We start from the raw sequence: 12,601 nt of genomic DNA on the forward strand, positions 1-12,601 counted from the left end.
TCTGTGTTGTGGCCTGTACTAGCCTGTGGGCCTTCTACTCAACCTGCATGGCAGCTGCTCAAGAGTAAGCTCCAGGCGACCACTGGGAGTCAACAACACACTTTCATCTATATTTCAAGAGTTTTGAGGAAAAGGGAAAAATAAATACAGCTGCAGAAGCAGAGCTGCGGATTCTGAAACACTTTAAATCCTTTTACATGCCTGGTCAACATCCCAGAGCCACGCTTCTGCACACTCGGTACAAAGCAAACTAAACAATTCATCCAGTGTGAAATACATTGTAATAGCCATCAATTGAATTGCATAGATTAAGCGTAAAGAAGTCATTTCTTTGAGGTCAAAGATCTCAGGCAGTTTTAAGTCTTCATGATGCCTGTTCTGCTATGTTAGGAACTGAACATTTTAGATCTGTCTAATGCAGTCTAGCGTTTTCGCTGAAGATAGGAAAGTAGCTTTTGCAGCAACCAGGTCTAAACTTGCATGAGGCTTTGCAAAATGGGGACAAGAAGTTACAATAGGCTTACATTAACATTAGACATGGGTGAATACATAACCACAGGAAAATATTTTATTGGGGCGGGGGGGGGGCTATGCATGAATATTATTTTTGGCGGTGTTGAGATGCTTTGTCCATCATGGCATGTCTGATTGAGAAAATACTTGGTATTGAAATAATACTTTTTCTTGCAGCACAACTGACCATGAAAAAGGACTTACAGTTAAATCATCTAGACCTAATTCTCTAGTTGTAGAGTTTGCTGTATTCAATTGTTTCATAAACAGTAACTGGACAATTGCATGTCTATAGGGCTTAATTAAAATAGGTTTTCAGTGGTTTAGTAATACAAGAACATGAGAAACAAGAAACAAAATATGTGAGGATAACAAAAAAAGAGAAACATCACATTGGGAAAGGGTATTTCCTTAATGCTACTTACAGGTAATAAGAGTAGGAATATGCATTTCTTCTGAAGCATGAAGGTAGACCAGTGGGACAAAATTTAGCACCCAAAAAAGGACAAACAGATTGCATTAGTTAGTACTTTAATATACCCACGTCTAGGAGAGCTGATGGAGAAAATGTCAAGGACGGGTTAAAGACATTGATGTGCTGCTGGCCTGGGTCTGTCTGTCTACAGTCCAGTTAAACCAACCCTCCCATTGAGCTCTGCAAGTGCCTACGGACCACCTGTCTATAGTAAAGGCTGGACTGGTGCTCCTATATAGTTGCGACAGTACTCTACTCAAACTCCTGCTGCCATTTTATAAAATAAATATACCCAAAACAATACATATTTAAATAATGAATTAATAATTCACCCGAATTTAAAGAATAAATAGCACATCTGGCTCCCCATCAAATTGAAACTCCTTGAGAGAGGTGGAATTGTCTGAATAGACAATGAGAGTCTGGGAGAGCAGAGAAATAGGAGAGTGGGGATGAGGAGGAGGAGTGAGAGTAAAAGAGGGGGGAGGGGGATGTTTTAATGACATACTGTTCTGCCATTCTGTTTAGTGAGACGGAGAGAAAAAGCAACTCTATCGTCGACACCTTGACTACCGTAGGAACGATATCAAACCTGAGCGTGGGACTTAGCGTGTGGCGTGTGAGTGTCTTTTGAGAGGTAGAATGTTCACAAATGACACGCAGAGAGCGTTGACGGGATTGGCGAGCGGAGATTTGTGACGGAAAAGCAGATGGTATCTGTTGTTTCTTTGAAGGGTTTGTCGTTCCTAAACATGTTGACATCGGAAATATCAAAATGAGTAAATGTGTGTGACAAATACCGACGGCATTGAAAACAACTCTTCGCTAGTCTGTTCATGATTAGCAGTGATGTGTTGAGCGTAGTCTTTTCTGGTACAATTGATACCCAATTACGACACTAAAGGGGAATTTCAGGATTTTACAACTTGATATTAGATGGTTCCTCAATTAAAAATGTAGACTATGGGCTAGGAGAAATTGTAATCTGTGGTTCGGTTTTCTTTAGACAGGCATAAACTTTAGCTAACTTTATCCACCGCTAAACTAGCTAACAATCAATGGAAGTCATAGGGGGAATTGTGACATTGTTTAAAATGGCCAAATCACCTCTAAGTAACATTAAACCAGATATTGAGTTGATTTGGCCCTGACATTTTGACAATTGCATGATTGCCCCTATCACTATGAAGAAACAAGGTTTAAGACATGTAGATATCCAAGATGTCTTAATGGAATCAACATTATAGACCGACAGTATGTGCTGCAGTCAGATATAATATTGGATTCAATGGAACATTTCTCTTCAATCGTGTACTCTGTTTGATGGTCCTGGAAGCCCTTTCCTGCAGTCAAAGTGCCTGGTGGCCTCATGGGTGGAATGTTATTCATATTTTTCATCATTTCATCATTAATAAAAAATTAATAAAAACATCCGACTATCCGGTGTTCCTATGTCAAACGGTTTTGTTATATTTCAGTCTTCCCGGGATGTATATAAAGTGTAATATTGGGACGCAAACTAAACATTAAATACATTTCAACTCTATATCTGACATGGTACAGGTGTCTTTTTAAAACACATAACCACGTGTGTGAGGTGTATAGTTTTGTTTCAAAGTAGATTTAAGACGACCAAGAAACACTGTGTGACCATGATTTCGCCCACTGCTGTAAATGGTTTACTGATGTTTTCACTATGAGCCCCTGTGAGGCGCGATTAAGATCTCGCACAATATGAGAAGTAGTGGTGGAATTAGATTACAGATATCTCCAACATTTTAATCCACTACACGGGACACATGATATGTCTGGTATGCAGATCCTGTATTCTGGTATGCAGATCCTGTATGTCTGGACCAGAGAACTTAGGGTTTTTCCTCCTTTTTCCTCAAAACAATTTTAACTTGTGAGTGTCTATCTAATCAAAAGACCTGAGCCAAATGGTGTGAAGGCAGACTCAACCATTACAGGCCTAAACCATCCCAGATGTAAATTGATTAACTGTAAAAGGAAACAACACTTCTATCTAGAAAGAGTGAGAAGAAAACACCTTTTAAGTTTTATTCTTCCCAAACTCTTGTTTTAAATAAAACATATACAGATAGCAGCTGTCTGAATTGGATGCGATGGTAGTAAAAAGGCGATTTAATAAGAGGGCTTCCTTATAGAGCGAGATAGAGCTGTGTCCATCTTCTACTTTGGGAACCGTCGATTCTGCCAGGCACATATGTGGCCACTATCTACCCCTTCTGCTCTCTTATTTCAATGGCCTTTCAAAAGAGCCGCTGACATTGTTCTTATGATATTAATAAAGAGAGCTCGAGCTGTGGCAGTCAAAGGTAGCAATAAATATTATTGTCGTAAAACTGCACAATGCCTCTCAATGCATGAAAACTGTATAATTATTTTGGGCCCCAAATACCTGCTTATAAATTTGTTATGAAATGCATTCTGCGTATATGTGGAGGAATACAATATCTAAAAGGACATTGATTTAACCTTTACGCACCTGTAGAGAGCGACGGTATACAGTACACTGGGTATACTAAACATTAGGAACACCTTCATAATATTGAGCTGCACCCCCCCCTTTTCCCTCAGAACAGCCATAATCCATTGGGGGCATTGACTGAACAACATGTGGACTCCAATGCGTTCCACAGTTGTTGCACCATTCTTGACACACACGAGAAACTGTTGCGTGAAAAACTCTGCAGGGTTGCAGTTCTTGACACAAACCGGTGTGCCTTGCACCTCCTACCATATCCCGTTCAAAGGTACTTAATAATTTTGTCTTGCCCATTCACCCTCTGGCACACATACATAATGTGTCTCAATTATCTCCCCCCCTTCACCTACACTGATTGAAGTGGATTGAACGAGGGGCATCAATAAGGGATCATATCTTTCACCTGGATTCACCTGGTCAGTCTGTCATGGAAAGAGTAGGTGTTCTTAATGTTTTGTGTTCTCGGTGTACATTCACGCAAAAGGTTAACGTGAACGAATTACTCTATCTGGCAAATCACATCCCTGGCAATCCATTATGAACGGTGGTTGCTGTCAAATAGGAGTCACAACTTTAAAGGTTATACTATGTAAACATGACACTCAAATACCATTGCTGTATAAACACATGCACACAAGCAAACACGCACACGCGTACACACGCTACGCATCCATAGGAATTGTAAACATGTTTCATTATACCACACACACATACGTTATACGTACACATGCAAATACATTCATGTAAATTAAAGGCATGCACAGACACATTCAGATGGATGAGCAAAATCCAATGACAAAAACATAAACCAGATTAACAATCTTTCACTGAACACAGAATAAATCTCAGTAAAAGACTAAACTTTTATATTCGATATGGTGTTGTACTAAATACCTCTCTCTGTACCTCCTGTAGATTTACAGCACGCTGCATGATCTTATTTCATGTCATTCATCTACACTGATACTTTGTATAGATATTAGGTCAACCATTGGTTGACTGCATCAATGATGACTATATCTTGCCATTCCTAATGGCTATGATGCATTGGTAGTCTAACATTAGGGATTTCAATTACCTCTGTCAGCTATGTCCACTGTGGTCCATTATCCCCCCCATCACGCCACTATCCGTTTATGCAAACACTCCAGCTCTCACATCTGTGTGTGGGATTGTCATTCTCTCTGCATGGCTATCCCAGCACACAGACTGAGGAGCAATGGTCAGGAACACACTACACAAACATACACACACACACAAATGCGCTCACACACACACACACACACACACACACACACACACACACACACACACACACACACACACACACACACACACACACACACACACACACACACACACACACACACACACAAACACAGATATACACAAGGAGTTAAGGCTGTTGAGACCCCCTGGAAGACAACAGCTGCTTGGCCTGAAGGCAGACAGTGTGTGTGTGTGTGTGTGTGTGTGTGTGTGTGTGTGTGTGTGTGTGTGTGTGTGTGTGTGTGTGTGTGTGTGTGTGTGTGTGTGTGTGTGTGTGTGTGTGTGTGTGTGTGTGTGTGTGTGTGTGTGTGTGTGTGTCCATGTCCCCACTGACAACCATTAGCTGACACCACAGCCATGTGTGGACCATCATCAGATGTTTACCCTTCTGCCAGTCCATTATTTATAAAGGGGTCCACATGTCACAACTCAGGAAGGGGCTCAACCTTGCATCAGTAGACAAGAGCGAGGTTCGCTGCTGCTACAAGAACACTGCATGAATGGGCACTGAGTGGCTAATGGACTGGGACTGGCTGCGACTGAATGGACACTTAACTCACTCAGCCCATGACTGGATGGACTAGCGGGGAGTTCATCATGTTAACAGCCTTTGCTGCATCCGGGCACCAATAAATTACTAATTGTCTTTGGTTACCCCGTATTAATGTCTTAATGCTCTGAAAGGTACATTGTCTGAACTGAAGTGGTATTAAAGAGAATTCGAAATCGGGAACAAATTATTAATAGTAAAGCGATGGGATCTGCTAAAGGAAACGTGGCTGCTGACGTTTGTTTTGGAAATGAGTTGGCATGGAGCTATTTTAAGATACATTTTGTTTATTGAGAGATATTACAGTTAAGGAGCATTTTCTTACTTCTGTGATTTGGCAGCCGTTGCAAATGCTGTATATCTGTATATCGTTAGCTTTTTTGTCACGATTCAATTGATAGCTTTAGATTATTAGAGGATAGACTCACTGTAACATACAGCTTCTAGTTGAACCACAAAGACACACACCATAGTTATGTGAATAGCGTGTGTGTTTGTGTATGGCTTACAGTAATGAACACAACCCAATCTGCAAACAAACGTGCTGTGATGGTGAATGCTTAATGAATCTGAATTAGTGCACCACTCAAAAGAGGTAGTGGCATTTTTTGTGGAAAATAATTACTCATTTGACATGGAACTGAGTTTTAAGCCCTCCACTTGGTGGGTAAGTGCAGGTAAAGAGTAGCTGCAAGAGCGGTTCATTGTTGCGCCAGGGGGATTTATGTAAATCAAACAATAAAAACCTTATTGAAAGGTGTACTTACAATGCAAGGCACACAATTCACTCTGATAATTAACATTTAATATTATAATGCAATGCTCTAAGTTCATCCTATGGCTGGTCAATTTGATCCTTTCATGGAATATCTCATTGCAGATAATGTATCTAATACTCAACTGACAATGCATGAGGCACGATACAAATAAATCAATGAATAAGACCGACATTAAGTGGTATTTTGTACAATCACAGTAACGCAGACAAAATATAGAAATCCCAAATGGTGCAACCGACAGTGACTGTCAGAGTATCCAAAAGTAATGGCCTCGTGAATTTTCGTGCATGTGTCGGAAATGAATTTACATATCTGATCACAGATGGGTAAAAAAAACAATGGTGAGGCACGATCTTAAGATGCGTAGCTGAAAATAAACATACAATACCCCACACTCAGAGTTCTCCATGTGTGTATCTCTCTAGCAGGCGCAGGCCAAAAGAGTAAGAGGAAGAAGATAAGAGACATGGGCGTGAGACTAGTATTAGAAAAAAGGGCTACTGGCACAGATTCTTTTAAGACATGTTGTTATACGAACATTCAGTGGGGTCCGAAATGATTGACACGCTTGATAAAGATGAGGCAAAAAAATGACTGATATCCTTGATATCCTTAGTCTGCGCTTATGGATTCCCTCTTCAATTCAAACCACAGTCCGGAGACTGAGATGGTCATTGCAAAATGTTTCTTTTGTGGCTAATTAACCATCTCTTTGTCGATTTTGATATGTGCTTGGGGTTATTGTCTTGTTGAACGATCCACTTGCAGCCAAGTTTTAGCATGCTGGCAGAGGCGGACAGGTTTTTGGCAAAAATGTCCTGGGTCAACACGTGCACCTGTCCAAATGGAGATGAGGATTGTGCCCTAGCAGGGGTTGGTCTGGCTCTCAATCACTGATTGCACATGAAGGGTATCTGTATATGTGAGCATACACCATCACACCACTGCAATGTGCTGGTTTGATGGTGTATTTTGTGATCCATTACTCTAATAAACCTCTACTTTTATAATCCTAAATGCCTGACGTTCCTCAAGAAGAAAAGCTTGGGAGCAAAACAAACCCCCGCAATAAACGGCAAGAGAAAAAGCTTTCAGTTTCCATAATTCTCTGAAATACTGTTGAGAAGCACTGTGAAGTTCTACAGCTCCAATCTTGTTACGGAAACAGTAGTCTTAGTCCGATAATAATTCAAATAGACAGTGACTCCCCCACCACCTTGCTAGTCGTATTCTCAGCGCAGATAAAAATGCTAAAATTTTGTGAGTTTACCGTTCATTATTTAAGGGTTTTTATCTTGGACTTTTTGAAAAGCACATTTAACAGTGCTGTAAGAGTCCTAAGGGCTTAAGCTACAGGGCAGGAAAACATAAAATCACCATTACGTGATCCATTCAATTCATTCGTATGTTATTAGTACAAAAAACGAAGTCCATTTGGAAATCTCTAAAACATGTGTAACACTACTTTGAAAGATGAAATGGACAGTGTACTCACTTCCAACAGGTTTTCGCCACAAATAATTGATAGTGGCTAAAAGCCATGTAAAACACTGCAATTTAAAAAACATTGCCCCCGAACTATCTAGGTTGCAAGAATGAAATATAGATGATCCAGCATGCCAGGCGTCTTAGGATATCGAAGCCTAAGCACTTCTTCTCCCTCTCCGCAATCCTCCACGGGTGGCTTGGCTGGTCTTAACTATTTATGGGAGTATTGGTTTCCAGTTGTCCATTTAGCATAGTTAGCATAGTTAACCCATGGCCCTGTAACACCCACAGTTTTGTCTCCAGATTGGTTGCCAATTCATATATGCCTTGTTTATAAATGTTAAAATATGATGTATTTATGATTACATTTATTAATAGTTGATAAATAGTTTATTCATTTTTATTCATGAAATTATCATAAATTGCTACCCTGTTTATTTTCAAGAACAGTGGTGATTGTGACATGCAATTTTGTCTCAACAGCATAGCCTGTATGACACAAATTAATGGTCATGAAGTACAGTAGTAAGATATTTCAAAGTTTAATTCCTCTCTGTATATTTGGAGTAATTAGGCGACACATTTTTAAATTATAGATTTTTTAAAAACTGTGGGTCCTAGCATAGCAAAATGGCATGGGCAGTATGTGATTAGGGTAGTTTAGGAAAGCAAGATACAGAGGAAGGAGACAGAGATGTGATGGAAGTAAGCCAGTGTGCATGTTAACAAGACATAGAAAGCTGTGTCTGTCCGTAGCCCCCCCTAAAAACATACCATCCTCCTTATGAGTTAGTCCCAATGGTACTTCAGCTCAACAGAGGCCTTAGAAGTATTCTAGTCATATTGCGGATGGGACAATGGGTCACACTATGGTGTGAGGCCACTAGTACTATAGTAGCTGACATATTTCCACTCGCAGCATCGGGGACACACTAGGAGTTTCTCGACCACTCTTTACCTGCGTTTGAAGGTGAGAACCACTCCTAGTAGGATGATGACGAACATGAGGATGCCTGCGATGACACCAGCCATCTTGACGTTGCTGTCCACCTGCTTTTCGGGCTCCACAGCGTCCGAGTCCTGGGTGGACGCGCCTACAAACAGGCACAGACACATCACAGAGAGGAGGAGGGAGTTTACCCTGGGGCAACCATCCTCCATACACACAACAAACACATACACAAAACGCACTCACACACACAGTAATACACACACATGTGCAAGTATACACACATCTGCACACACACATTTGCACACGTTGTAGACAGTGCACACACAAACACACACACACCCACTCTAACCACACACGTACACACATACACACTCACATACACGTAAATGTGCACACAAACCTATTCACACAAAAACACTTATGCGAGTACACGCACACACGCTCATACATACAGACGGACAAATAGATGCAAACACATACAAACAAACATCCACAGTGAAGAGAGAACCTTTCTTTTGTTTTAAATACAAGATCACAAAGTCATGCAAAGAAATGGCAGGGTCCTTAATACTTATGCAAGGGAGACATTAATTTTGGTGAGAAGTGAAAAGATGATTAGGTATAGTGTTGCTGTTACGAATGTTAGCTATATCGTGATCGATAAACTCCAAATGATTACAGGATAAAGTTCAATGAAGTTTGAGTAAACTTGTAATAGGGTGCTTCTCACACAGGACAGATGAATGGTGAAAATCAACGTGCAAATAAACGTCTGGAAATACACAAGTTAGAGTAAGGTCATTGTCTCTCGCGTCAAAGGATTTGTGGTTGAGTTTTAATACGTATGAGTTGTTATTTTCAACAGGCTTGTCATCTCACCGAGCAGTTGCACCACACTAAAACACAGAGGACATACAGTGCACACATGTTGAACAACCAATGATTTGAGAAAGACATGCAGGAAAATGTTAGCATGGGTTGTTGAAGTAGCTTGGACATACAGTGAACAACAGGGAGGGCGAGAATGGAGAGGTTGAGCGAGTTTATAGTACTGCTAGCTACTCCAAGCTTCTTCCATAGCTTACAAAAGTAACCACAACTGAAAATGCTTAATTTGAACAATACAAAGACTACGGGAAGTACACCCTAGTGTTGCTGTCTGTTTGGAGACATTGGGTACCACAACATGCTGCTTCTACTGTAAGTTCAACCTCTATAGATGTTACTTTTACTCAAGGTAGTCTTTTCAGGAGGTGCATTGAGGTCTGATATAAATACGTTTATTAGATATTTTTTTAACAAACAAACACCAGAAATGAATGTTAAGTAGGCCTAATTAATATACAGTACTAGTCAAAAGTTTGGACACAACTACTCATTCAAGGGTTTTTCTTTATTTTTACTATTTTCTACAATGTAGAATAATATTGAAGACATCAAAACTATGAAATAACACATGGAATCATGTAGTAACCAAAAAAGTGTTAAACAATTCTAAAAATATTTTAGATTCTTCAAAGTAGCCAACCTTTGCCTTGATGACAGCCTTGCACACTCTTGGAATTCTCTCAACCAGCTTACCAACAACGACGAGACGGCCAACAGGGAGGAGGTGAGGGCTCTCGGAGTGTGGTGTCAGGTAATTAACCTCACACTCAAGGTCAACAAAACAAAGGAGATGAACGTGGACTTCAGGAAACAGCAGAGGGAGCAGACCCCTATCCACATCGACGGGACAGTAATGGAGAAGGTGGAAAGTTTTTTTTTAAGTCCCTCAGCGTACACATCACGGACAAACTTAAATGGTCCACCCACACAGACAGCGTGGTGAAGAAGCCGCAAAAGCGCCTCTTCAACCTCAGGAGGCTGAAAAAATGTGGCTTGTCACTGAAAACACTCACAAACTTTTACAGATGCACAATTGAGAGCATCCTGTCGGGCTGTATCACCACCTGGTACGGCAACTGCTCCACCCACAACCGTAAGGCTCTCCAGAGGGTACTAAGGTATGCACAACGCATCACCGGGGGCAAACTACTACCTGCCCTCCAGGACACCTACACCACCCGATGTCACAGTAAGGCCAAAAAGATCATCAAGGCCAACAACCACCCGAGCCACTGCCTGTTCACCCCGCTATCATCCAGAAGGTGAGGTCAGTACAGGTGCATCAAAGCTGGGGCTGAGAGACTGAAAAACAGCTTCTATCTCAAGGCCATCAGACTGTTAAACAGCCATCACTAACATTGAGTGGCTGCTGCCAACATACTGACTCAAATCTCTAGCCACTTTAATAATAAAAAATTGGATGTAATAAATGTATCACTAGTCACTTTAAACAATGCCATATTATATAATGTTTACATACCCTACATTACTCATCTCATATGTATATACTGTACTCTATACCATCTACTGCATCTTGCCTATGCCGCACGGCCATCGCTCATCCATATATTTATATGTACATATTCTTATTCATTCCTTTACACTTGTGTGTAAAAGGTAGTTGTTGTGAAATTGTTAGATTACTTGTTAGATATTACTGCACGGTCGGAACTAGAAGCACAAGCATTTCGCTACACTCGCATTAACATTTGCTAACCATGTGTATGTGACCAATACAATTTGACTTGATTTGATTTTGATGAGGAATGCCTTTTCAACACTCTTGAAGGAGTTCCCACATATGCTGAGCACTTGTTGGCTGCTTTTCCTTCACTCTGCGGTCCAACTCATCCCAAACCATCTCAAGTGGATTGAGGTCAGGTGATTGTGGAGGCCAGGTCATCTGATGCAGCACTCTATCACTCTGCTTGGTCAAATAGCCCTTACACAGCCTGGAGGTGTGTTTTGAGTCATTGTCCTGTTGAAAAAGAAATGATAGCCCCACTAAGCGCAAACCAGATGGGATGGTGTATTGCTGCAGAATGCTGTGGTAGCCATGCTGGTTAAGTGTGCCTTGAATTCTAAATAAATCACTGACAGTGTCACCAGCAAAGCACCTCCACACAGTCACACCTCCTCCTCCATGTTTCACGGTGGGAACCACACATGCAGAGATCACCCGTTCGCCTACTCTGTGTCTCACAAAGACATCCCCTCGCTTCTAGCCTAACATTTGATTTGCAACAACGGGGGTTTCTACAAACGTTCTTGTCTGCCTCTCCGACCATTGCAACATTGTTTCATTTTGAGTTGCGATCTCTGTCCCATAAAATAGACTAAGAAAATGAACGTTTCTATCAGGACGAGACTGACAGCTTTTCTGATACTGGCGAAATCATGCATCAACAACATGTTTATGTATATATTCAAAGAAATTTCAATAGAAAAACAAGTCAAACTCCAGCAAACATGGGACGTCTTAAGAACATTAGGCGACGTTCCCATTAGGTCCCTTTAAGGGTTTTGGCGAAATGTTATCACACTGACGTTCTGAGAACGTTCTAGGAAGATTAAAATGTGACGTTAACCTAAGGACCATTAGAGGACGTTCAGTACAGGTCACAATTTCCTCACAGTATAACATTATAATAAGGTATTTTGATAAATGTTCCTATTTGGTTCTGATATGACGTTATCCATTGGCCAGTCAATGACCACGAGGGGACATTTTATAATGGTCAAGAGGACGTCACATGATGGTCCTAAGGGAAAGTTCTCTGGGGAACCATTGTCTGGTCCTGTGTAAGTTTCCAGGACGTCACTGAGGACCATGTCAGGACTTTTATAGGACATTCTCAGGACTTTCATTTTACTAGTCCTTAGGACGTCGCGTGATACTCTCAGCACGGCTTTGCTGCGGTAGTAGGTACGAGTAACACCGAGTACAGTAGATCAGCACAACTGTGCTAAAAAATACGTTTAACACACCCTCTCATGTACAATTGCTTTAATATTGACTATATTGAAGTTCAATCTTAATTGTGAAGGGTGCTCAGAAATAAAGCATAAAGGGGTAAATATATTTGAAAAAAACATAATCACAAAGCACTTTCCAATTTGATAAATGCAAACTTCCAATGACACATAATGAAAAGAGAACCTTTCAAATCCAATGAAG

At 40.8% G+C, this 12,601-nt stretch overlaps 1 protein-coding gene across 8 annotated transcripts in view; it reads right to left on the reverse strand.

Moving 5' to 3' along the window:
• The window catches only part of LOC139535357 (receptor-type tyrosine-protein phosphatase T), a 504,254-nt gene that overhangs the window by 142,416 nt on the left and 349,237 nt on the right, over nt 1–12,601 (reverse strand). For 3 of the 8 annotated variants that reach the window (XM_071334698.1, XM_071334694.1, XM_071334692.1), the window contains 2 exons: nt 8,542–8,677; nt 939–968 (listed from right to left, as the gene is read on the reverse strand). In XM_071334698.1, the coding sequence (XP_071190799.1) occupies nt 939–968; nt 8,542–8,677 (166 nt within the window). Of the gene's footprint in view, nt 1–938; nt 969–6,483; nt 6,517–8,541; nt 8,678–12,601 lie in introns of all 8 variants that reach the window. The other 5 variants (XM_071334693.1, XM_071334691.1, XM_071334697.1 and 2 more) reach the window with 3 other exon arrangements.

The sequence above is a fragment of the Salvelinus alpinus genome, chromosome 12, assembly GCF_045679555.1.
Source record: "Salvelinus alpinus chromosome 12, SLU_Salpinus.1, whole genome shotgun sequence".
NCBI lineage: Eukaryota > Metazoa > Chordata > Actinopteri > Salmoniformes > Salmonidae > Salvelinus > Salvelinus alpinus.